This window comes from Danio aesculapii, chromosome 21 (assembly GCF_903798145.1).
Source record: "Danio aesculapii chromosome 21, fDanAes4.1, whole genome shotgun sequence".
Classification (NCBI taxonomy): domain Eukaryota; kingdom Metazoa; phylum Chordata; class Actinopteri; order Cypriniformes; family Danionidae; genus Danio; species Danio aesculapii.
In genome coordinates this window covers 46,701,143-46,723,642 of record NC_079455.1, presented here as the reverse complement: position 1 = coordinate 46,723,642, position 22,500 = coordinate 46,701,143, and the positions used below count along the sequence as shown (strand labels likewise).

Genomic DNA, 22,500 nt, shown 5'->3' with positions numbered 1-22,500 from the left:
CACTGGGCGCCGCTCACCGAGGACAGCAGAGTCCAGTCGGGTCGGTTCAGTTCAGTTCAGACGAGTCGATTCACTGACACAGGTGGATCTTCACAGATGTACACACACTCGGGGTGTTTGGGTTATCTCAGCTCTCCCTCACTCTGGACTTCAGTCTGAGGATTGTTCTGCACCAGTGTTTCTCAACCACGTTCCTGGAGGAGCACCAGCTCTGCACATTCCCAGGTCTCCTTACCCAAACACACCAGACTCAGATCATCAGCAGACTCAGAGACCTGTGATGGTGTCACAGGCAGAGAAGCCATCCAGAACATGCAGTGCTGGTGCTCCTCCACGAATACGGTTGAGAAACACAGCTCTACACTGATCCTGATACACAGCGGAAAACAGCGTTTACATCAAATAATCTTACAGTGCTCATCTGCACTGACACAACGACAGCAGAGAGTCATTCACTCTGAATCCACATTCCACATTCGGATGCTCGGCTCACAATTTGGCCTCAACAACATGAAAGCATGGATCCATCCTGCCTTGTATCAGCGGTTCAGGCTGCTGGTGGTGGTGTAATGGTGTGGGGGAGATTTTCTTTGGGTCCATTAGTACCAATTGAGCATGGTGTCAACACCACAGCCTACCTGAGTATTGTTCTGACCATGTCCATCCCTTTATGAGCACAGTGTCTCCATCTTCTGATGGCTACTTCCAGCAGGATAACGCACCATGTCATAAAGCGTGAATCATCTCAGACTGGTTTCTTGAACATGACAATGAGTTCACTGTACTCAAATGGCCTCCACAGTCACCAGAGCTCAATCCAATAGAGCACCTTTGGGATGTGGTGGAACGGGAGATTGGCATCATGGATGTGCAGCTGACAAATCTGCAGCAACTGTGTGATGCTATCATGTCAATATCGAGCAAAATCTCTGAGGAATATTTCCAGTAGCTTGTTGAATCTCTGACACCAAGGATTAAGGCAGTTCTGAAGGCAAAAGGGGTCCAACATGGTACTAGTGAGGTGTACCTAATAAAGTGGCCTTGATTGTATGCTGGGATAGTACTTCAGGCCTGAAGTTTGATCCTTGTGTTAGCAGTGGACCGGACACCACGCAGACCTGCTGAGTTTATCTGGACGGGTTTATCTCGGGTTCAGATGAACACGTGGAACATGAGCTCAATAAACAGCGTTCAGATGAAGAAATACTGCTGTTTACAGTGTCCCGTCATCACACCACACACACTCACACACTCACACAGCACAACAACACACACTCGCTTCATCTGCTTTATATTAGCTGAAGACTACACTGTAAGACCTCCACTGTCAGCTTAATCCTCCTTCAGATATTTATCAAGAGCTGCTCATCACAGATTCTCCAACACAATAATAATCATGACAGTGTTAATAACTCATCTCTAATCACTGATGCCTTTTCTCTGTCATGATGACAGTAAATAATATTAGACTAGATATTCTTCAAGACACTTCTATACAGCTTACAGTGACATTTAAAGGCTTCACTAGGGTAATTAGGGTAAAGTTAGGGTAATTAGGGTAAAGTTAGGGTAATTAGGGTAAAGTTAGGGTAATTAGGCAAGTCATTGTATAACAGTGGTTTATTCTGGAGACTATTGAACTGAATGATTTAATAATATTGAGCACATCAGTGTTTACATTTGTTTAAATATTTGTTTTCAGCCAAAAGACTTTCTCCTAAAGAAAAACCATTATAGGAAATACTGTGAAGAATGTTCCTGCTCTGCTAAACAGCACACGGGGAGATGTTTTAAACAGAATGAGCATTACACAGGCGGGCGAATCATATTAGCTTCTGCTGTTTCTGTTCTGCTGTAAGCTGTGAGAATCTCTGATTTACATGAAACACTTTTCAGACACTCAGACGGTGTACATGATGACTGTAAACAGCAGAAATAAAGCCATAAATGAGGAAGTGTGTGTGGATGTTGGATTATAAGGACAGTGTTTTTGTATAATGACTTGAGTAGGACCTAGTTGTACTCTTTTAAAGTGATTATGAGGACACGCCCGATGTCCTTGTATATCAACACGTTTTAAAGGGCCACAACCCCCCCCCCCATGTCAGCAGCGTGTTTTCACACCTCTATGAATAACGTCAGGACAGTGGGCGTGTCCAGCTCTGTTTAGGTGGGAATGTCGGGGGAGGGAAAGAGGGAAGGGTTTGCGTAAAAATGAGAGTTTCGGTTCGAGCACGCGCTGATATTCAGAGGCAAAACAACACACAGATGCAGAGATAGACAGTGACGATGTTTACATGGACATCAGTCATCAAATTATTTGCCAAATTATTAATTTGTGGACGTTAACTGCAGTTTAAAGGCACTTTCACTTCATTCAGGAACACTTCCTGCATGCCCCCTGTGACAAACAAGACATTGTATGCGAGGAACTGCTGGAGGAGTGTAGTTATAATGGTATGTTTGATACCGCATGGCGAACAGGAGAAATAAAAGCCTCCGCATTTCTCTATAACTTAGATGCACTCGGTAGGTAGCATCAGAAAGCTGTGTGTGTATAGACTATCCTGTCACAAAACACAGTGAAAATCCTACACGACGGTAATAGTTTGATTGTGGTGTTTACACTCAGACAGCAGCATTTACAGCAGATCTTTCAGTCTATAATATTGCTGTGATATTAACCTACTGTTAACTGAGTTACTAAGACTGAGGTCTGTCTTTAAAAGCTGAAAGAGTTCTGCTGACTATACTCACTATCTTTACCTCTGAATAAACAAACAGAGAACACTGAACACACACTTACTAAATCAGTAGAGACAGGACAATCAACACCAACTGGAAAAGAAGATGAGCAGATGAAAAAGAAGATGAGCAGCAAATCCAGAGTTCACCATTTCCAGATGCAGAAAGCTCTCGGGCAGATCATGTTCCTTACAAACATATTTCTGTGGCATGTTAGCAGAGCACTGTAATCCAGCGGTGCACTCATAGCAGGGAAATGGAAACAAAACCAGCCCATTTATAAACACAACACTGATGACCCGTGTCTCTGAACAATTCTGCTGCTTCCACTTGTTGTAATCACGGTTGGCAACACAACATGGCGTCTCTCTGAACACTGTAACAGGTATAAACAGCTCTAACCAAGTCTTTCTCATGAATTAATGCTGAAAGCTCAAAGACGTCACGCTGTATCGGATAGTACAGCCATCCAGTCCCCACGCTGGAATACACACACTCATCTAATATCCGTGACGCAGCAACAACATTTATTTTAAAACCGGAAAAACAAATTTGCTGGAATTAATAACCAAATCTCACTTTTTAGCTAAATACATGTGTCCTGTAGCAGCGTGGGACACAGATATGACTGCCAACATCTCAACACATGTGTTCTGGTGTTTCGTGAGCCTTTAAACACTGCAGAAACACTTTCTTACTCAGAGTTTGTGTCTTGTTTCCAGTCCAAATATCTACAAACTCTTAATTCAAGAAGCATTTACTAGACAAGCAACAAATATAGTCTTGTTTTCAGAAATAATGTGTCAAAAAGAAGAGTTTTACCTTAAAATAAGCAGAATAACATGACAATGGGGGAAGAAATGTAATGTATTTTTCTTTTGAAGTATCCTGCTCCCTCCATTGTCAGATGATTCTGCTTGTTTTAAGGAGGAACTCTTCATTTTGACTCATTATTGCTGAAAACAACACTATAGTTTGTGTTAGTCTATAAAATGCTCCTTTATTGGAGAATATTTATGTATTTGGACTCAAAACAAGACTAAAACTCTGAGTAAGAGCAGTATTTACCTAATGGAGGCTTTAATATTGAGACGCTGCCGCCGGTCTGCTGTGAGGGTTTACGCTCACGCTTTACGCTCAAGGAGAGTCCTCATAAACCACCAATACTAACATGTGTGTGTCCTGAATAATCTGCATTATGTTGTGTGTGTGTGTGTGTGTGTGTGTGTGTGTGTGTGCTCCTCATGAGCTCCAGCAGGAGCGGCAGGCGCTGACGGGTCAGAGGTGATGAAGTGAAAACTCTGGTGGGAAAATCACTGACATTTCCCTGAAAGGCCACGAGAGCAGAGCAGGTGACAGATCTGATCCGTCCGAGCGCTCAATGACCCAACACACACACACACACACACATGACGGAGGACGACACGCCACCGCTGCTATTGTAGCGGCTGTCACATACACACACTCACACACGCATTCACGCACGCAACCTGCAATTTGACCATTAAAATGTCATGAGACGCATCTGAAAGCAGCGGAAGTGGAGAATAAAGAGGAGAAGCGGAGACACACACACACAAAGACGAGGACGGACGTGATGGATGATGATGATGGAGTAATGAGGACACACACACACACACACACACACACACACACACACACACACACACACACACACACACACACACACACACACACAGTTTTAATGCATCTGACAGACACTGTTCTCCAGCCAGTGCATTGCAGAAACACATCTCTGAGCAGTTCCTGCTTTCTCTGGGAATCAAACACCATGTCCTCCTGAAACTGGAGTGTTCTGGAGTCACTCTGGAGGCTTACTGACAACTGGTGTGTTAGTAACATCAGGCCCGTTTCCACTGAGTGGTTCAGTTCGGTTCAGTACGCTGTTATAGCTGTTTCCACTGTCAAAAGGTTCCTAAAAGCGAACCGTATCGTACCACTTTTTGGGTACCAGCACATCAAAAGGGTACCCAAAGATGGAGCTAGACGTGCAGCTGAACGCTACAGCCTCTACACACGACAGAGAGAAACTCACAGCAGGAAACTCATTCATTCATTCATTTTCTTTTCAGCTTAGTCCCTTTATTAATCCGGGGCCACCACAGCGGAACGAACCGCTAACTATTCCAGCATATGTTTTACACAGCGGATGCCCTTCCAGCTGCAACCCATTACTGGGAAACACCCATACACACACACACTCATACACTACGGCCAGTTTAGTTGATCAGTTCCCCTATAGCGCATGTGTTTGGACTGTGGGGGAAACCGGAGCACCTGGAGGAAACCCACACCAACACGGGGAGAACATGCAAACTCCTTTATTAATCCTTTATTAAAACTAAGCTGAAGGAAAATGAAGTAATGAAGGAATCTGTATCTGCAGATGTGCACGATTATCAGCTACATAAAAATCCACTAATATATCTTACTAATGTTGAACCAATCTTTAAATTACTACAATTTTAAATGTATTATTATTATTATTAAACTGTTATATCTGTTTTAATCATTGTGTAAAAGATGATCTGTAATCTACACATTTAATTCTAAATCGATATACTGTCAGACTCTAAAGCTTCATGAGGGTTAATGTTAGGAAATAAACACTCACGTATTCAATAGATTTTAACTGAAAGCACGGTTTAATGCTATAATATGAGCTGAGCTTATTTATTAATGTTATAGTGAGTTAAACAGAAGCGGTATGAACACTATAAAGTAAATAAAGATATTTAAGGGCACTTGATTATAGATGTGGACGCTGAATAACCCTGGCTCACTCGTCACATCGAGCGCTGGTGTACCAGAGGAACCGCTGCAGAAATGAGTTTATAATCAGAGTCTCAGAGCTGTGTGTCTGTTGCTCATTAAACTGGTGACGTGTGTGTGTGTGTGTGTGTGTGTGTGGCAGCTTTATGACCCGCTCCAGCATCTGTTCATATTGACCTTTGATGAACGTCTGATAATGCAGAAGCGAGTGTGATCAAACGGGTGTGTACACACACACACACAGACACACACACACACATACACACACACGCACGCACACAGTGTGGCTTCTGGTTATTCTGCAGTAAATATGAAATTCTACAATATCTGGACGGATGAACACACACACTGCTGGAGGAGCTGATGAGATTGTGTGTGTGAGAATGAGTATTGATGAGCGCCGACACACACCTGAGGGTCACACACACACACACACGCACACACACACACACACACACACACACACGCACACACGCACACACACACACACACACACACGCACACACACACACACACACACACACACACACACACACACAAGAATAACTTGCCTTGAAGTATACCAGGGCCTTCAGAGTGTGTGTGTGTGTGTGAGAGAGAAGGAGACAGTGAGTTTGTGTGTGTGTGTGTGTGTATTGCATGTGAGAGTAAGTGTGAATGAGTATGTGCATGGGTTTGTGTGTGTGTGTGTGTTCATGTGTGAGTATGTGTATATCTAGTGTGTGTGAGTGTGTAATGTATGAGTGTGCAGCTCGTGAGATGTGTGTATGTGAGAGAGGGTGTGATTATGTGTGTGTATACTGTGTGAGTGTATGTGTGTGTGTGTAAGTGTGTGGGTGTTGGATAATGTGTGTGTAATGTGTGGGAGTTTGTATATAGCGCATATTTGTGTATGATGTGCAAGTGTGTGTGTATAGTGTATGGGTTTGTGTATAGTGTGCGAGTGCAATGGTGTGTGCATAGTGTGTGTTTGATAGTATGTGTGTAATATTTGTGAGTTTGTGTATAGTGTGTTTATTGTGTAAGAGTGTGTGTGAGTGTGTAGCACATGAGAGTATGTGTGTGTGAGTGTTTAGTGTGTGAGTGTGTGTATTGTGTAAGAGTGTGTGTGAGTGTGTAGCACATGAGAGTATGTGTGTGTGAGTGTTTAGTGTGTGAGTGTGTGTATTGTGTAAGAGTGTGTGTGTGTGTGTGTAGTGCATGAGTGTGTAGCATGTGCGTGTCTATTGTGTGTGTATACTATGCTTTTGTGAGTGTAGCGTGTGTGTGTGGGAGTGTGGTAGTGTGTGCAAGAGTGTGTGAGTGTATGTATGTTTGATAGTGTGAGTCTGTGCATAGTGTGAGTTTGGGTATAGTGTGTGTACATGTGTGTGTATATACTGTATGTTTAAGTGTGTGCGTGAGTGTAGTGTGTGTGTGTGTGTGTATATATTGTGTGTGTGTGTGTGCGTGTGTGTGTATGTGTGTGTTCTGACTGAATATGTGCGTGTTGCAGTGAGGAACTCTTCAGAGCAGCAGCTCGTCTCTCTGGAGTCTACCTTACGCTATGAGTCTTTATGAACAGGTAGCTCAGAACAGGAAAACACAGGTGTGTACAGAAGCGTCTAGGGTGAATGGTGACACGCACACATACACACACACGGCCACACACACACACCTGGTGGGAGCATTATGAGCTGATATTTGTGGCCGGTGGGACAAACACAGGCATGTTTTCCTCTATTCCTCATAATCAGTCAGCAGATGCAGGTTTTTCTCTTCATAACGTCACACTGATGATGATTCCTGCCTCACGGGCTCAGATTCATCAGCTCAGGCCGGAGCGAGAGAGAGTGTGTGTGAGTGTGTGTGTGTGTGCGCAGGAAACCAGTGCAATAAAGCCGTGGCTCTCGGCAAATAAGACGAAGTGGAGCACGCGTGACAGACGAAGCACGCTCTACAGTCACCGCAATCCTCACGCTGTGTGTGTGTGTGTGCACTGATGTACTGTGATTAATGCTGATTACAGCGGTGTGTGTGTGTGTGTGTGTGTGTGTGCGTGTGTGTGTGTGTGTGTGTCGTACCTGCAGCCGTGCGTTCAGCAGCATAAACTCCTGCTGCTTCTGGAAGTTCTGCTCCATGCCTTTGGAGAGCAGGAAACCCATCCTGGAGGACAGACAGAATCAGAATCAGCATTAGAAACAGCACAATCACAGAATCAACACAATCATGACAACCACAGAACTCAGAATCAGCACAATCATCAAAATCATGACAATCACAGAATCATGACAATCACAAAATCATCAAAATCATGACAATCCCAGAATCATCACAATCACAAAATTATCAAAATCATGACAATCACAAAATCATCAAAATCATGACAATCCCAGAATCATCACAATCACAAAATCATGACAATCCCAGAATCATCACAGTCACAAAATCATCAAAATCATGACAATCCCAGAATAATAACAATCACAAAATCATGACAATCCCAGAATCATCACAATCACAAAATCATCAAAATCATGACAATCCCAGAATCATCACAATCACAAAATTATCAAAATCATGCCAATCCCAGAATCATCACAGTCACAAAATCATCAAAATCATGACAATCCCAGAATAATCACAATCACAAAATCATGACAATCCCAGAATCATCACAATCACAAAATTATCAAAATCATGACAATCCCAGAATCATCACAATCACAAAATCATCAAAATCATGACAATCCCAGAATCATCACAATCACAAAATCATGACAATCCCAGAATAATCACAATCACAAAATCATGACAATCCCAGAATCATCACAATCACAAAATCATCAAAATCATGACAATCCCAGAATCATCACAATCACAAAATCATCAAAATCATGACAATCCCAGAATCATCACAATCACAAAATCATGACAATCCCAGAATCATCACAGTCACAAAACCATCAAAATCATGACAATCCCAGAATAATCACAATCACAAAATCATCAAAATCATGACAATCCCAGAATCATCACAATCACAAAATTATCAAAATCATGACAATCCCAGAATCATCACAGTCACAAAATCATCAAAATCATGACAATCCCAGAATCATCACAATCACAAAATCATCAAAATCATGACAATCCCAGAATCATCACAATCACAAAATCATGACAATCCCAGAATAATCACAATCACAAAATCATGACAATCCCAGAATCATCACAATCACAAAATTATCAAAATCATGACAATCCCAGAATCCTCATAATCACAAAATCATCACCACCACAGAATCATCACAATCACAGAATAAACATAATCACCAAAATCAACACAATCATCAAAATCATGACAACCATATAATCAACACAATTATAGAATCATCAAAATTATCACCACCACAGAATCATCAGAATCACAGAATAATCACAATCATGGAATCACCACAATCATAGAATATTCAAAATCATAGAATCATCAGAATCATGACCACCAAAGAATCATCACAATTATAGAATTGCCACAATCATAGAATAATCACAAATCACATAATCATCACAATCATAGAATCATCAAAATCCTGACCACAACAAAATCATCACAATTCCAGAATCATCACATTCATAGAATCATCACAATCACAGAATAATCACAATCATAGAATCATAAAAATTCTGACCACAACAGAATAAACACAATCACATAATAATCACAATCACAGAATCCTCACAATCATGACCACCACAGAATCAACACAATCACAAAATCATCACAATCACAGAATCAGCAAAATCACGACAACCGCAGAATCATCACAACCACAGAACACAGAATCAGCACAATCATCACCGTGATTTGTCATAATCACAGAATCAACACAATCATAGAATCATCAAAATCATGAAAACCACAACCAACACAATCATAGAATCAGCATAATAATTGAAATCATCACAATCAGAAATTCATCTTAATCACAGAATTAAAACAATCATAATTACAAAATTAGTACAATCACCACAACCACAGAATCAAAAAAAAAATCACAACCACAGTATCACCACAATTATCACAACTGCAGAACACAGAATCAGCACAATCACCAAATCCCCAGCATCACAGAATCATCTGAATTTCCAGTACAAAAAAAATCAGCATTACAAAATTATCATCATCAGAAAAATCATCAGAATTTCAGAATAATCACAATAACAAAATATCAGAATTACAGAACAATTACCATCACATAATCTCAGAATAAACATTAGAATCAATAGGAATAACAAATATTCAGATAATAAAAAAACATGATCATCACCATCACAGAATCACATGATTCAGTCATAAAATCATCTGAATAATTGAATTATAACAAAATCACCAGAATCACATGAAACATAATCATTAGCAACACATATTCATCTGAATCACACAATCATAACAAAATCATCAGAACCACATAAAAACAGAATCATCAGCAACACATATTCACCTGAATCACAGAATCATAACAAAATCATCAGCACCACTGAATCATCTGAATCACCTAAATCACAATATTTCAATCACAGAATCACAAAAAGCCTAAAACATCAAAAAGAAAATCATCAGCATCATCAGAACTTCAGAATCATCACATTCACAGAATAAAAAACTATGTAAAAAACAAGCAATATCATCAAATATTCCATCTTATAAACACTAGAAGTGCAGATGACAGCATTAATGTCATATTAATACCACTCTCTGATGAAAAAACATGAAGAATCATGAACATATATAAGCCATGCATGCTTATTATAAACAATTATAAACATTAAAAAATAGCAGAATCAATGAACTGTGAATAACTTACTGACATTGTGCAAAGTATGGATTTTAAAAAATAGATTAACTACAAGTCCGTGATTTTCACAATCCAATTAGGAAATCCAGATTACATTTAATCAATTATACATCACTTATATCTAATGACAATAATGTGTTGGTTTTGTCAATAATTCGACACCTTTGCTTAAATGAATGATGATAGTCTGAGTTTTATAAACTTAACTTGTTTCTGTCACAGGATAAAGAAAAGCTCATTATGTTTTTATTATTAAGTGGCTGAAATAAGCTTCTGTAGTTAAGCACGGTGTGATTGATTCGAAAGCTACTATAAAATATAAAGATAATATTAGTCAGTGTGTAACAGCGGATGTATGGTGTACTTGCAGCATTATTTTAACATATATTACCTCAGCAGCAGAAATAAATGTTAATGTTTTCAGTTTTTTTAATTGTCCTTATCAGATCTATGAACTGCCCTTCAGTCTCGCCCATTCAACACTCAAACACAAACATGTAAACATAAACATCAGTCAATAACCGCAATATTAATAACCCACACACAAAGTGAAAGCGCGAGACTGAAGTTGAGCAGAACCGTGTGTGGATGAAGGAAAGCCCGCGAGCTCTGTCAGTAAACGCTAAACTGCAGTTCCCGCGCACCCGCTTCACATTAAACACAGTAAACAGCTTAAATGGCGGCTGAATGTCAATCATACCTTTATAAATATGATTCTGTAGTCTAATAAAGCCCAAGGACACACACTCATACATAGACACACACACACGAGCTCCACGACGCACTGACGGCGCTGACGTCACTGACGCTGCTCGGCGCTGATTGGCTACTGTGCGCCCAGACGTCAATAAACCAGTTATTGCTAAAAGTTCTGATAAACAGCTAGTTAGCTATATTGGTTAGTTACTCCGTCGGGGATTATATTTTATTCCCACAGTTCCTTTCAGCCGTTTCCATATCACAACACACTGAATTTCTGTTTATTATTAACCGGAACAGAGGTTCAAGTTTTAAATGCAGTACAAACCTTAAATATGATGTAATCCAATTTATATATCTGTTTTGATCTCATTTTATACATTTATTAAAATGTTTTAAAAAATAACGAATTAACATAAACATATTGTTTTAATTCTGTTATATCGTATTAATTATATATGAAGTTATGTTTGTTTTAATGTATCTTATTTATATTTTATGTATTGTATTCCTATTTGCTTTAATTAGCAAGTTTGACGACTTTTCTTTAGTTTAAAAGCAGATAATAAATACATACATTTAAACGTAATTCAAGCGATTAAAGCGTGATTGGTCCGTTCTAGCGCGGAGTAAAATAACGGCGATCCAGTGATAGTTCGCGGTCTTTATCGTAAGCGGGAAAATTTAAACCGAGACTAACGGTCATTCAGTGATGAGGAGGGAAACATCACGTCGAATGAAGATATCTACTCATCTCTCACAGGTTTGTAACTCTTAATATGATCAACAACTTTCTTTAAGGATATTTAAAGTCTTTAACCTCTATAAAACCGAGTTATTTTCACGCTTTGCTAGCGTGAGTTTGTTGTGTAGCTCTTTTCTGTAGAGTTTCCATCCGTAAATTCCACCAATTATTACTTCATTGCGCATTCATACACGTTTAAGCTGATGTAATGTCAGAATAGAGCACTTCAGAGCTCAAATCTGTCACTATAGCGCCACCTGTTGACCACAGTGTTGTATTTTTCCTCATCAGACCACAAAAGACTGACTGAAACGCACTGCATGTGTTTATTAGCTGTTTTTTGTCAATATTACAAACAGTGCATCATAAAGAGAAAATAATAACAATATCAAATTGAAACCATGAAAAAAGACGACAAACAGAAAACAGCTGAAAAGAAACACAATCCCTTATTTGCTGCGGTATAAACTTCGCATAGATATATTCATATTTACATATTCATTTGTAATTACATGGGAGAGGAAACTAAATGTACAATGCTACAAAAAGTATTTACAAATCAATAAATACACATACACGCTCACAAACCAAACCAAAGGCAGAAGTACAAAGGACGATTCGTATTGTACAAAAATTACAAAAAAGAACATACAAAACCAGCGTGTGTGTGTGTGTGTTTGTGTTATAGTAAAGTATATTTTTTTGTAAATATGTTTAGACAGTGAAAAAGACAAATGGCACCAACAGCGGTGGTGTTCAGATCTGATCTCGGTTTCCTGAACAGGCAGTGCTGACCTCACTGGACGACTGAGATCTTTGGCCCTTTGGGTGTCGTTGTCATAAAACACAAGACATGAACACACAAAACACAGACATTAAACGTGTAGCAAGCACATGCACACACACTCACAGAGACACTCACACACATTCGCTCTTGAATGATCTACAAACTGGTGTTACAGTTCACATCCACTTCTCTTTTCCCACATTTTATGAGAAACTCGGTGTTTCCCAGTGCAGGTTTACTGTGTCCAGAGTCTCTGGACCACTGATACAGAGCGACACACACACTGCAACTCTGCCAACACTACAGTCAGAACATTGTGTCAAACACAGTGCATTACAGAAGGGGCTTTCACATGTCAATGTGCACACACAGCCAAGTGTATCTGTCTGCAGACTGCAGGACAGGGATGTAACATGAAGGGGCGTAACTTGTAGTAAGTAAGAGTGGCATAACTTGCAGTTATTGAGATACCATTGAACCATGCAAGATAATGGAAATACTCGCAAAGTGTAGATGTAAATAACTGATGGTTGGGTTTGGGTTGGGGAAAATGTAGATGTTATTAACTGTGATGGTTGGGTTTGGGTTGGGGAAAGTGTAGATGTAAATAACTGTGATGGTTCGGTTTTGGGTTGGGGAAAGTGTAGATGTGTAGATGTAAATAACTGTGATGGTTGGGTTTTGGGTTGGGGAAAGTGTAGATGTGTAGATGTAAATAACTGTGATGGTTGGGTTTTGGTTGGGGAAAGTGTAGATGTTATTAACTGTGATGGTTGGGTTTAGGGTTGGGGAAAGTGTAGATGTTATCAAATGTGATGGTTGGGTTTTGGGTTGGGGAAAGTGTAGATGTTATTAACTGTGATGGTTGGGTTTTGGGTTGGGGAAGGTGTAAATGTTATTAACTGTGATGGTTGGGTTTTGGGTTGGGGAAGGTGTAGATGTTATTAACTGTGATGGTTGGGTTTTGGTTGGGGAAAGTGTAGATGTTATTAACTGTGATGGTTGGGTTTTGGGTTGGGGAAGGTGTAGATGTTATTAACTGTGATGGTTGGGTTTTGGTTGGGGAAAGTGTAGATGTTATTAACTGTAATGGTTGGGTTTTGGGTTGGGGAAGGTGTAGATGTTATTAACTGTGATGGTTGGGTTTTGGTTGGGGAAAGTGTAGATGTTATTAACTGTGATGGTTGGGTTTTGGGTTGGGGAAGGTGTAGATGTTATTAACTGTGATGGTTGGGTTTTGGTTGGGAAAGTGTAGATGTAATTAACTGTGTTGGTTGTGTTTTGGTTGGGGAAAGTGTAGATGTAAATAACTGATGGTTGGGTTTAGGGTTGGAGAAAGTGTAGATGTTATAAAATGTGATGGTTGGGTTTTGGGTTGGGGAAAGTGTAGATTTTATTAACTGATGTTTGGGTTTAGGGTTGTGGTAGGTGTAGACATTAATAACAATGATGGTTGAGTTTTGGGTTAGGGAAGGTGTAGATGTTATTAACTGTGATGATTTGGTTTAGGGTTGTGTTAGGTGTAGATGTTATTAACTATGATGGCTTTTGGGTTGGGGGAGGTGTAGACGTTAATAACTATGATGGTTGGGTTTTGGGTTGCAGAAGGTGTAGATGTTATTAACTGTGATGGTTGGGTTTTGGGTTGGGGAAGGTGTAGATGTTATTAACTGTGATGGTTGGGTTTAGGTGTAGAGTAGGTGTAGACATTAATAACTGATACACAGCACCATCTTGCCGAAAACATCTCCATAACTTCAAACTACACCTCTAGCATACTACAAGTTACGGCCCCTTATGTAACACCCCTCTCTTGCAGTCCACTGACAGACCTTACTGCACGCACCAGGCGAAGTCGTCTTTTTCCAGCCAGTCAGGCGAATGCGGAGATACTGGAGCTTCATGAGAATGATTTGTGATTGGAGCTCTCTATCGCTGGGTTTCCATTGTAAGCTGAAGCGAATCTTTTCAAAGTTGGCCAAAAAGTGTAAATGTGAATTAGCCTCCATCATTAGCTGTGATTCCATCCATCTTTTTGTATGCACATTTTTGGCGTATCTCAATTAAAAACAAAATGCTGAACAGAAATGTCAAGATGCGCACAACATAACTGGAGCAGGATAAACTTTACCCAGTGTGCATAAACACATTAATGCTGGTTTGCAGGTCTCCATTGTTGCAGATGTGAAATGTTATGGTGCTGATTGTAAAAGGCCTCAGCGCTCCGTCAGTCTGTCATCACAGTGCTTCAGTATTCTTCTTCTTCTATTATTATTCCCTCCAGAACTGTCTTGTGCATCTGACTGTGCTCCAGTCTCACGCCTCTAATAGCCACCACATTCACTGCGCAGCTCATTTATTAGAGGAGAACAAACACCACAGTGGCGAATCCCAACAGTGCTGCAAACTCCACTTCCCTCAGCAGTACTAGATGACAGTTTAGCACAATTTAGTTCTCTTCCACTGATGGAAGCACTGAGTTATTCACTCATGTTTAATACCATATTACACTTTTGTGCATCTTTGGATGGAAACACAGCTATTGATAGAGCGGCTCACTGTGGTATTGGTAACCTAGCAACCAAAAGTAAACAAGGCAAGCATGATGGAGTCATGAGGGTGTAATGTTCATTACGTCAAGTGCTCAAGTGAGCATAAAAAGCATTTGCGTCACTCGTTTCTCTTGCGATACTTTAAAATGTGCATTAACACAGACTGATGGAAACCCAGCTTACAAGAGCGTCGGCAAAATGGAGACATTCATTTCACCTTTATAATAAAAGCACTCATCATGTCAGACACGTGTTCATCTTGTTCACTACACACTGCGCAAATGTACAAACTCAAGCCTCCATTCTTAGAGGCCAAAAAGTGACTTTGTTGATAAACGACGATTTTCACAGTCATGTGAGAAAGTAAAGCTTGAGACAAGAGTGGCCTGAGCACCGGCGTGAAGCACGGAAACACAACGCCGGACACATTCAGATGAGCGCCGCTTCCTGTCATGTGATCAGCCCTGTGGCATTGTGGGTACTGTAGTTCACGCAGCGTGTGCGCTCCATCCGATGCGCTTCAGTCCTCACGGAGCGTTCTCTGACAGTACAGATGACTGTAAACACACAGATGGGCTGCCGGACGCCTCCAGAAGAGTTCTGCCCAGCTCAGAAGATTCCCTTGGCGATCTTCAGGCCTTTCTGCTTCATGCGAGGCAGAGTGGAGCTGGCCACGTGTTTGGTGCGGCCCGATCTGGGGAAACCTCGCTTCTTCAACACGAAATCATAGTTGGCTGTAGAGTTCATGGCGTAAAAAACATTAGCGTTGTCTGGAATCTTCAGCTCTGCGTGGACATAAATAATAACAGGATTTACTTCAGAATCAGGCCGCTAAAATGAAGGCAAACATCAGCAGATGGGTCAATACAATTTCTTGTTGCGATTAATTGCTAAAACATATGACATGATATCGATATTAAGCTGCAAATCAGGATATTTTAACAGGTATATACCTGTTATAATACCATAATGCCATTTGCTTTATTATAATAATTATCTACCAATAATTAGTAAATGCATAAAAACAGACATACACACAGACATCACCCATAACTGCAGGTTAACTATGGTTATAAAGCTGCTCTGAAACAACAATTATTGTCAAAGCGCTGTACAAACACACAAATTACAATCAACAGGGAGAAACACCCACATTTCTTACAGTCACTATGTTAATATAGTCTAATTTAATAAATTAAAGTTGTAATTACAGAGTTAATAAACTCAGAACTATGTGTTGTGTCTAATGCTGTTGTTTTGTGGCCAGTAGCTGTGTAATAATCAGGATAAAGCACATCCAGACGGTTGTTCTCTGAGAATAAAGCCTTCAGTCTTCTACAGCAGTGCTGCGCTTCCCGTCGGCTGCTGATAAACCTGTCAGGCTTTATTCTGAGAGAACAACCTCCTGGATCTACTTCATCCCTCACATACTGTACTACTGAATATCAGCACACGTCCACTCAGCAGAGGCCTGTTCATGTGTATCGTCCGGTGTTCAGTGTTCTGTGAGACTGACCCTTCTCCTCACTGATTTTCTGCACCAGCTCATAATCCTCGGCTCGCTCGCGGTCCAGGTTGTGTTTGACCATGGCTTTCCTCACTACAGCAGGAGTTTTATCCTGACTGGTGACCTGAAACACACACACACACACACACACACGCACACACACACACACACACATGAGCATCTCCTCTGAGCGCATATCACAATATTAAGTATAATGCCACCATATGGATGATATACTGATTGATTGATTGAAGTGTCTCATTCTGACCAGGATTTATGATTGATTGATTGATATATTGACTGATACATCGATTGATTGATATATCGATGATTGATTGATATACTGATTGATTGATGTGTCACATTCTGACCCGGATGCTCTTGACATATTGATGACTAATATATTGATAATTGATTTATATATTGATGATTGATTGAACCTGATTCATGATTGATTGATATATTGATGATTGATATATTGATTGATTAATTCTGACCAGGATGCTCTTGATATATTCATGATTGATTGATATATCGATGATTTATTGATATATGTTTTGAATAATGTGTCACATTCTGACCAGGATGCTCTTGACATATTGATTGATATATTGATTAATTAACTGATGTGTAGACTCTGACCAGGATGCTCTTGATATATTGATTAATATATTGATTAATTAACTGATGTGTAGACTCTGACCAGGATGTTCTTGATATATTGATTAATATATTGATTAATTAACTGATGTGTAGACTCTGACCAGGATGCTCTTGATATATTGATTAATATATTGATTAATTAACTGATGTGTAGACTCTGACCAGGATGCTCTTGATATATTGATTAATATATTGATTAATTAACTGATGTGTAGACTCTGACCAGGATGCTCTTGATATATTGATTAATATATTGATTAATTAACTGATGTGTAGACTCTGACCAGGATGCTCTTGATATATTGATTAATATATTGATTAATTAACTGATGTGTAGACTCTGACCAGGATGCTCTTGATATATTGATTGATATATTGATTAATTAACTGATGTGTAAACTCTGACCAGGATGCTCTTGATATATTAATTAATATATTGATTAATTAACTGATGTGTAGACTCTGACCAGGATGCTCTTGTACATGTTGCCGTTGTCCACGTCCAGGCTGACCCTGATGATGCAGCAGTCGTCCACCTGCTGGTTGTAGAGGGGCAGCGACAGAGACGAGTAGCTGGACACGCCGGACGCCGAGCGCTTGTGTGAGCGTGACACACTGACCGGTGTGGAGGAAACCGAGGATGAGGAGGCGCTGCTGGAGCCCGAACCCGAGCCCAGAGCCGAGGTGTCCAGAGACGACAGAGACGTGGACTCCCAGAACTGCAGAACACACACACACACACACACACACACACAATGAAGATGCAGATCCAGCGGGGCATCACTGAAGATGAGGAGGATTATAGAGGAGGCGATACACATCTGAGTGAGGTAAACAACAGCACTGCTGAACACATACACACATCTCACAGAGATAACAACAGCACTGAACACACACACACACACCTGAGTGAGGTAAACAACAGCACTGCTGAACACATACACACATCTCACAGAGATAACAACAGCACTGAACACACACACACACACACACACACACACACACACACGCACGCACACACGCACGCACACACACACACACACACACACACACACACACACACACACACACACACACACACACACACAGATAAGCAGAAGATATAGTCTCGTTTTCAGAAATAATAAGTCAAAATGAAGTGAGTTTTTCCTTAAAACAAGCTCAATAATGCTATTTTTAAAGGAAAACAAGATAATTCTGTTCACCCTGTTTGTTACCCAGATTATTTAGCTTGTTTTAAGGAAAAACTCACTTAATTTTGATTAATTAATTCTGAAAACAACACAATGTAAGGGCTGCACATTATTGGAAAATCTGACATCGCAATATTTTATTATTCTGCGATATATATTGTGCTGTACTTTATCTACAATCTCACCAAATGATTGAATAGCACTATTCAGAAAGAATTTATAGTCACACTTTATTTTAACGTTCACTTCTTGCTATTAGCAAACCATTAACTATGACGTCTGCTTCAGTAAACTCCTAATTTGCTCCATATTAATAGACATCAGGGTAGTTTAGGTATTGGGTTAGGGATGTAGATTAAGATCATGCAGAATATTGAGTTTATTATAAGTACTAATAAGCAGCCAACATCTCAATAACAAGCTAATAAGCAATGATTAAATAGTGAGCATTGATCCCTAAATTGTTATCAAATGCAGTCATTTAGATTAATCAGGATGATTCTGTAGGGGAGTGAATCAAGCGGAACATGTAATAAACATACTACAAGCACAGATGAAAGTGAAATAAGCAGTGCATCCTTTGTGCTTTTGTATATAAGATGACACTGCAAAGTCTGTATTGTAGAAATAATGCAATAAAATTATCTTTAATTAAACTTCTGATTGGCAAAGAGTCTTGTGCCTGAATACTTTAATCTCTCTCAGACCTTAAAAACATACAAAAACTATAACATTTCCCTCTGTTGTGGTTAAACTTTACAGTGACTCCAATAATCTTGTGTTCTGAACTGTGACGTTTGCTCAAATATAATCCCAGCTCAACATTGCCTAAGCGGTGTGACTATTGCGGACGCTCACACTGCGATATCAATGCTGAAGCCATATATTGTGCAGCACTACACGATGTGTTCTGCTGGTCCAGAAAATGCTTCTTGATTGAATATGCTTTAGATATTTGGACTAGAAACAAAACAAAAAATAAGAAACGCATTTTTGCAGTGCACTGCTGACCGCACCACACACACACACACACACACACACACACACACACACACACACACACACACACACACACACACACACACACACACACACACACACACACACACACACACACACACACCAGGAGTCCCGACTGCCTACAACAGAGACACTTACAGTACGCATCTACAGTCTCATTAAGATTAGTAATGTTTTTAAGATAACCGCATCATTCTGTAGAGATGCGCTCTCCATGTGCACACACACGCACACACACACACACACACGCACACACGCACACAAAACTGAATCACCACTAATCTTTCTGATCAGTCAATCAATTTGTATAAACAGGTTAACACTAAATAATCTGCTAATGGGTGAGAAACCTAATCTATTTTGCTTTGAAATAACATTACTTAGCTTATTATCTTCATTTTGACTCATTATTTCTGAAAACAAGACTACATTTTGAGCTTGTCTAGAAAATGTTGCTTGATTTAAGAGTTTTGAGATATTTAGAGTAGAAACGAGACAAAAACTGGCGCTCACTGCTGGATTCTTCAGTCGGGAGCTCTGACACACTCCAGAGAGAGAACTAAACACAGTCACTGTATGCACACACACACACAAACGCACACACACACACACACACACACACACACAGCAGAGATGCAGACACGATGAGCACCAGCGATGATGAGGTCAGCCACAATGGACGAGAGAGTGAGTGAGTGAGTGAGTGTTTTCCAGACATGGAGAAGTGGAGTGGAGGATCACAGAGACAAATGGAGAGAATAAAACAGAGAGAGCGAGAGAGTACCGTGGGTATCAGGTCTCCTGAAGGGCCGCACTTCCCTAAGGTAGAATTGGAATGTTTTACGAAGGGCGTGGAGGTCTGAGGGAAGGAAGTAAAGCTACAGTCACTAACACACACACACACACACACACACACACTGTATCAGTCCAGTGTGGAGGAACACAACAGCGGAGTCTCACACCAGCGGCAGCAATCACTGAAAGAGCTCCAGTTACAGAACAGTCTGGAAGCAAAGCTCCACAACATCATAACGTAGATACACTCACCGGCCACTTTATTAGGTACACCTTACTAGTACCGGGTCCGACCCCCTTTTGCCTTCAGAACTGTCTTAATCCTTGGTGTCAGAGATTCAACAAGCTACTGGAAATATTCCTCAGAGATTTTGCTCCATATTGACATGATAGCATCACACAGTTGCTGCAGATTTGTCGGCTGCACATCCATGATGCCAATCTCCCGTTCCACCACATCCCAAAGGTGCTCTATTGGATTGAGCTCTGGTGACTGTGGAGGCCATTTGAGTACAGTGAACTCATTGTCATGTTCAAGAAACCAGTCTGAGTGAACTTCTATCACAGATTATTTACAGCATAATTGACACAATCCCCCACCACCACACTGCAACACCACTGCAACACCGGTGGTTGTTGCCGATTTCCCACCGTGGTGGTAAAAAATGGTCACCGTCACAGCGCTAGTTGACATGATGCTCATTTGGTACTAATGGGCCCAGAGTTTGCCAAGAAAATCTCCCCCACACCATTAAACCACCACCAGCAGCCTGAAACTCAAGGTTGGACGTGTTGTGTGTTCAGAGATGCTCTTCTGCTTATTTGAGTTACTGTTGCCTTTCTATCAGCTGGAACCAGTCTGGCCATTCTCCTCTGACCTCTGGCATCAACAAGGCATTTGCGCCCACAGAACTGCCGCTCACTGGATATTTCCTCTTTGTCGGACCATTCTCTGTAAACCCTAGAGATGGTTGTGCGTGAAAATCCCAGTAGATCAGCAGTTTCTGAAATACTCAGAGCAGCCCGTCTGGCAGCAACAACCATGCCACGTTCAGAGTCACTTAAATCCCCTTTCTTCCCCATTCTGATGCTCACTTTGACCTGCAGCAGATCGTCTTGACCATGTCTACATGCCTAAATGCAGTGAGCTGCTGCCATGTGATTGGCTGATTAGAAATTTGTGTTAACAAACAGCTGGACAGGTGTACCTAATAAAGTGGCCGGTGAGTGTATATAGTATTAGATTTCATACATCTGTATGTGATCAGCTGCCAACCTGTCAAATCAAATTAATCCAGTACAAGTTAAAAAGGTTCTGTTTTACATCTGGACTCATCTGTCTCCGCTAATTAAGCAGATAGTACACGTCAACACATCTTAGTTTGCTCTGTGTACATTACTCTCATGTTACCATGGCAACAACGCTGTTATATTAACCGTTATCAGCACCACCGGCGAAAAGAAACAGTATTGATGCTGACTGACCCGGATCTGCACAGAACAGGTTCAGAAGAACCTGAGAAGTGGACAAAGAGTGGATGAATATCAGGAGCGATCAGTGCAGGATAAAACCCAGCAGAGCAGTCAGACCGGGTCAGACCACTGATCTACAGTCTGAGAGCTTCACACACACTGAACTGAAGAGGAAAGCAGCAGGTTCTGGAAGATCTCGAAGCGTCAGTGGACCCCTGCACTGTGGATGATGATGATGATGATGATGGAGATGCTCACCTTCCTCTCAGGTGCGTCTGGAGACTCAGAGGTGTAGCTGATGTTCACCTCCTCCACATCAGAGCTGCTGGAGCCCGCAGACGTCACACTCACTGAGTCTCCGCCGTCACACACCGAGCCGCCGCTCACACACACCGGGAAACGCAGCTGATCGAAAGACTTGGAGTGAGAACTGCCGGAGGAAGAGCTGCAGCCCGCCTCGCCCACACACACCGGCTGACGACTGCAGAGAGAGAGACAGAGAGACACACATACACACACACACACGCAGACAGAGAGAGGGACACACACTTCACACGACTGTTCGAGGCTGCTCCGCATCGTCTGCGTGAACTTGACACAGAAGTATAAAACATCATTAAGTGTGTGTGTGTGTGTGTGTGTGTGTGTGTGTGTGCGTGTGTGTGTGTGTGTGTGTATTCCACTCACTCG

At 40.9% G+C, this 22,500-nt stretch overlaps 2 protein-coding genes across 2 annotated transcripts in view; both read right to left on the bottom strand.

The window, feature by feature from the left end:
- Positions 1–11,173, bottom strand: part of plgrkt (plasminogen receptor, C-terminal lysine transmembrane protein) — a 15,891-nt gene extending 4,718 nt beyond the window's left edge. Inside the window, exons 1-2 of the mRNA XM_056446076.1 lie at positions 11,077–11,173; positions 7,602–7,683 (exon numbers count right to left, since the gene is read on the bottom strand). Coding sequence (XP_056302051.1) covers positions 7,602–7,682 — 81 coding nt within the window. The 5' untranslated portion in view covers position 7,683; positions 11,077–11,173. The remainder of the gene's footprint in view (positions 1–7,601; positions 7,684–11,076) is intronic.
- A 954-nt stretch (positions 11,174–12,127) lies between these two features.
- The window catches only part of tbc1d13 (TBC1 domain family, member 13), a 27,205-nt gene continuing 16,832 nt past the window's right edge, over positions 12,128–22,500 (bottom strand). Inside the window, exons 15-20 of the mRNA XM_056445885.1 lie at positions 22,498–22,500; positions 22,069–22,291; positions 20,327–20,401; positions 17,797–18,048; positions 16,676–16,790; positions 12,128–15,944 (exon numbers count right to left, since the gene is read on the bottom strand). The exon at positions 22,498–22,500 is cut by the window's right edge and continues 93 nt beyond it. Coding sequence (XP_056301860.1) covers positions 15,769–15,944; positions 16,676–16,790; positions 17,797–18,048; positions 20,327–20,401; positions 22,069–22,291; positions 22,498–22,500 — 844 coding nt within the window. The 3' untranslated portion in view covers positions 12,128–15,768. The remainder of the gene's footprint in view (positions 15,945–16,675; positions 16,791–17,796; positions 18,049–20,326; positions 20,402–22,068; positions 22,292–22,497) is intronic.